This window comes from Nanorana parkeri, unplaced genomic scaffold (genome assembly GCF_000935625.1).
Source record: "Nanorana parkeri isolate BGI_ZX_2015 unplaced genomic scaffold, ASM93562v1 scaffold693, whole genome shotgun sequence".
Lineage (NCBI taxonomy): Eukaryota > Metazoa > Chordata > Amphibia > Anura > Dicroglossidae > Nanorana > Nanorana parkeri.
Window position 1 is genome coordinate 856,643 of NW_017306961.1, and position 2,983 is coordinate 859,625.

The following is a 2,983-nucleotide window of genomic DNA, read 5'->3' on the forward strand; positions in this document are numbered from 1 at the left end:
CGGGTTTTCGAACATGTTGGCTGAACAAAAGACGTGCGACCGTACAGTAGAAACGGTCGCACGTCTTAGTTCACACTGCTCGATTCTCGTACGATCGCGGGATTTTGCCCGGTTCTCGTACGAGAATCGAGCAGTGTTAGCAGCAATCGAGCAGGCTACCCCCTGTCCTGCACTGCAAGGGTTAACTGCTTGTTTTGGTCTAGGGAGGAAAATAAAGTCACCTGATCCCGCAACCTGGCTTACTCTTATTACAATCCTGGCACATCTCACCTCCTCCACTGCAGTGGTCTAAGGTCCCCAAGTCATCACGTTCTATACAAAGTGTATAGGACATGAGGATGCCAAGGGACATACCATCGCTGCAGGCTGAAGGGAGTGCAGCTAGCTCTGAGCATTGGGTATAACTTCCTTTTTTTCCTCCGTAGACCAAAATGAGCCCTTAACCCTTACAGTGCAGGGGTAGTCCCAAGTTCTTATTAAAAAAACAAACATAAAAATGAGCAGATAAAAGAAATGTTGTCAGAAGTGGCTGAACTACACAACATACTCTGAATTAAAATGTATGCTATGGGAAAGCAATGTATTTCCATGGACTTCATACATCAGTGCTGCCACTGACAGCCGTGATATTTCCTCCCCATAGCTGAGAAAGGGCCACCAGCACATACATAATTTGGTGAAGAGTCATAGAAAATGCCAGTATGAACCTAAGATTACATTGTATGCCATCTACTACAAAAATAATGGACAGAATATGTGCAGTTACCTGGCGAGTCCAATACCAAATCCAGCAAATCTGTTCAGCTGATCTGAAAGGAAAAACGAAGAATTACACATAGGAGAAAAATACACCATTGTAGAGACAAGCAGATTCTTCCTTATTCGCAATGAGGGGAGCTTATCACAACTGGGGCGGACAAAACCTGGAGCAGTTGCCCACGGCAACCAATCAGCTTCTATCTTTCATTTCCAAAACTTAACTGAAGAGAAGCTGATAGGTTGCCATGGGCAACTGCTCCAGATTCGTTCGGTTCCAGTTTTAATAAATTCCTCTCAATGTGTATTTCACATAGAACTGCTCTGACTGCTGACCGAACATTCACTCATTGAGAACTAGAAATTGTTTTCCTCAGATCTGTAGAACGTAATGTAGACAGGACGCTGCCCCAGTTCCCCAATTTCATCTTTTATACAATCATGGGACACTGCCATACCCTTTTACTACGATGTGCACCCCTCTTATCTCCATTTACAGGCTGCATTACCAGGAATAAAAAGAAAGCACACACCCAATAGGTTGGACTTATGTCTTTATTCAACCTCAAATACTATGTAACTATGTAACAACAATTATAGGTATTTATAAAAAAAAAAAAAAAACACATCTGTAAACCAACCAAAAAAAGCCTAAGGGCTCTGTATAACATGTACCCGCTGGTGTGCGTCATGAATGGGGGGGGGGTAGCACATTGCATAAAAAGTCAAACCTGTCACAATGTACAACACAAATGACTTGCATCCTCACCTGTACATCATCCCCATTGGAGTTATAGAACATTTTAACCTTCAAATTCCATTTAAAACATGTTGCTAAAATCCCTTTGCATTTCATTTACGTGCATTCGTTACTTTTTAGGGGGCGGTCACAACCACTATTTTGTTGATAGAAATCAAAGGTTAAACTTTTATATTACTCTTAGTCCCCATTCACAACTTTTTACTCTATTGTAAGTGCGACAAAACGCTCAAGACAATGAATCCCTTCATTTCTATGGCCCCTGTTCGCACCCGAGCAGAAAAATGCCTGTCACTCGAAAAAGTACATGAGTTACTTTTTTGGCAGATTACAGAGCTTTTTGGTCCCATAGACTTCAATGGGAAACTTTGCGTGACAAAACGCTCAGGTGTGAACAGGATTCATCGTCTTCAGTAGGTGGGTGTGAATGGAGCCTAATGGGGATGATGTACAGGTGAGGATGTATATCATTTGTGTTGTACATTGTAGAAGGATTAACAAACCCCTACAGTGGAGTAAAGATATTCAAAAATAAATCTCAAAGTTAATAAAATTAATATTTTTTGTAGTGTGTTATCATGGACTCAAACCATGGGATATACAGTAAATGGTTTTGTCTATATGTTGGGACTGCGTACGGCAACGGTGCCCAACAGGGCTAGAGTGAATGAGCCCTAAGCCATTCTATTGTCAAAAGGAGCATACTACATTGACGCCTACTACACTACAATAACGGGCTCTTGGAAACTATGTTTTAACCCTACATAAAAAAAAAAAATCACTAACCCGGACAACTGAAACAGATTCACAGGAGAAAAAAAAATGGCTAAACAAGTGGTAGATGCAGAGATGTTGGCAGTTGTACACCTACCTAGGTCACCTGTAGCAGCCTGCTGGTCCGCCCGCTAGCTATACCACCAGATTTACCAATCATTTGTATTCTGATATACAGTTTAATTACAAAAATGTCCACTTATGCGTTTTTTTTCACCAGCCAGTCGCCCAGCGAATATCTGTAAACGTTCGATCTGGCGGATATATGGCAAAAAGAATATTCTTTGCTTCTTTCTTTAAAGGAGAACTATGAGGTGAGTGCTTTTCACTCATCTCATAGTTCTAGCCGACCTGTGACAATGAGACTGTAAAAATCTTGCCAATTCATCCTCCATAACGTTTCCAAAATTCTCCCCTTTTTAACAAATGAGACCACAGAGCTTCTAATTCACTCCCTTGTAAGATCTCACCGTGATTATTGTAACTCTGTATTTGTTTGCCTTCCACTACCATCTTCCACTGAAGGGTTATCCCCCTTCAGGTCTATCATGAATGCTGCTGCCAGACTCATCCACCTTATCAACTGTTCAGTGTCCACCCCCCCCTCTACCAATCCCTCCACTGGCTTTCACGCTCCTCCCCTCTCTACCAATCCCTCCACTGGCTTCTACCCCCCTCCCCTCTCTCCCAACC

General features: G+C 42.2%; 1 protein-coding gene across 2 annotated transcripts in view; it reads right to left on the minus strand.

The window, feature by feature from the left end:
* SLC25A46 (solute carrier family 25 member 46) overlaps nucleotides 1-2,983 on the minus strand; it is a 24,702-nt gene that overhangs the window by 17,574 nt on the left and 4,145 nt on the right. For both annotated transcript variants that reach the window (XM_018563765.1, XM_018563764.1), the window contains exon 2: nucleotides 767-809. In XM_018563765.1, the coding sequence (XP_018419267.1) occupies nucleotides 767-809 (43 nt within the window). The remainder of the gene's footprint in view (nucleotides 1-766; nucleotides 810-2,983) is intronic.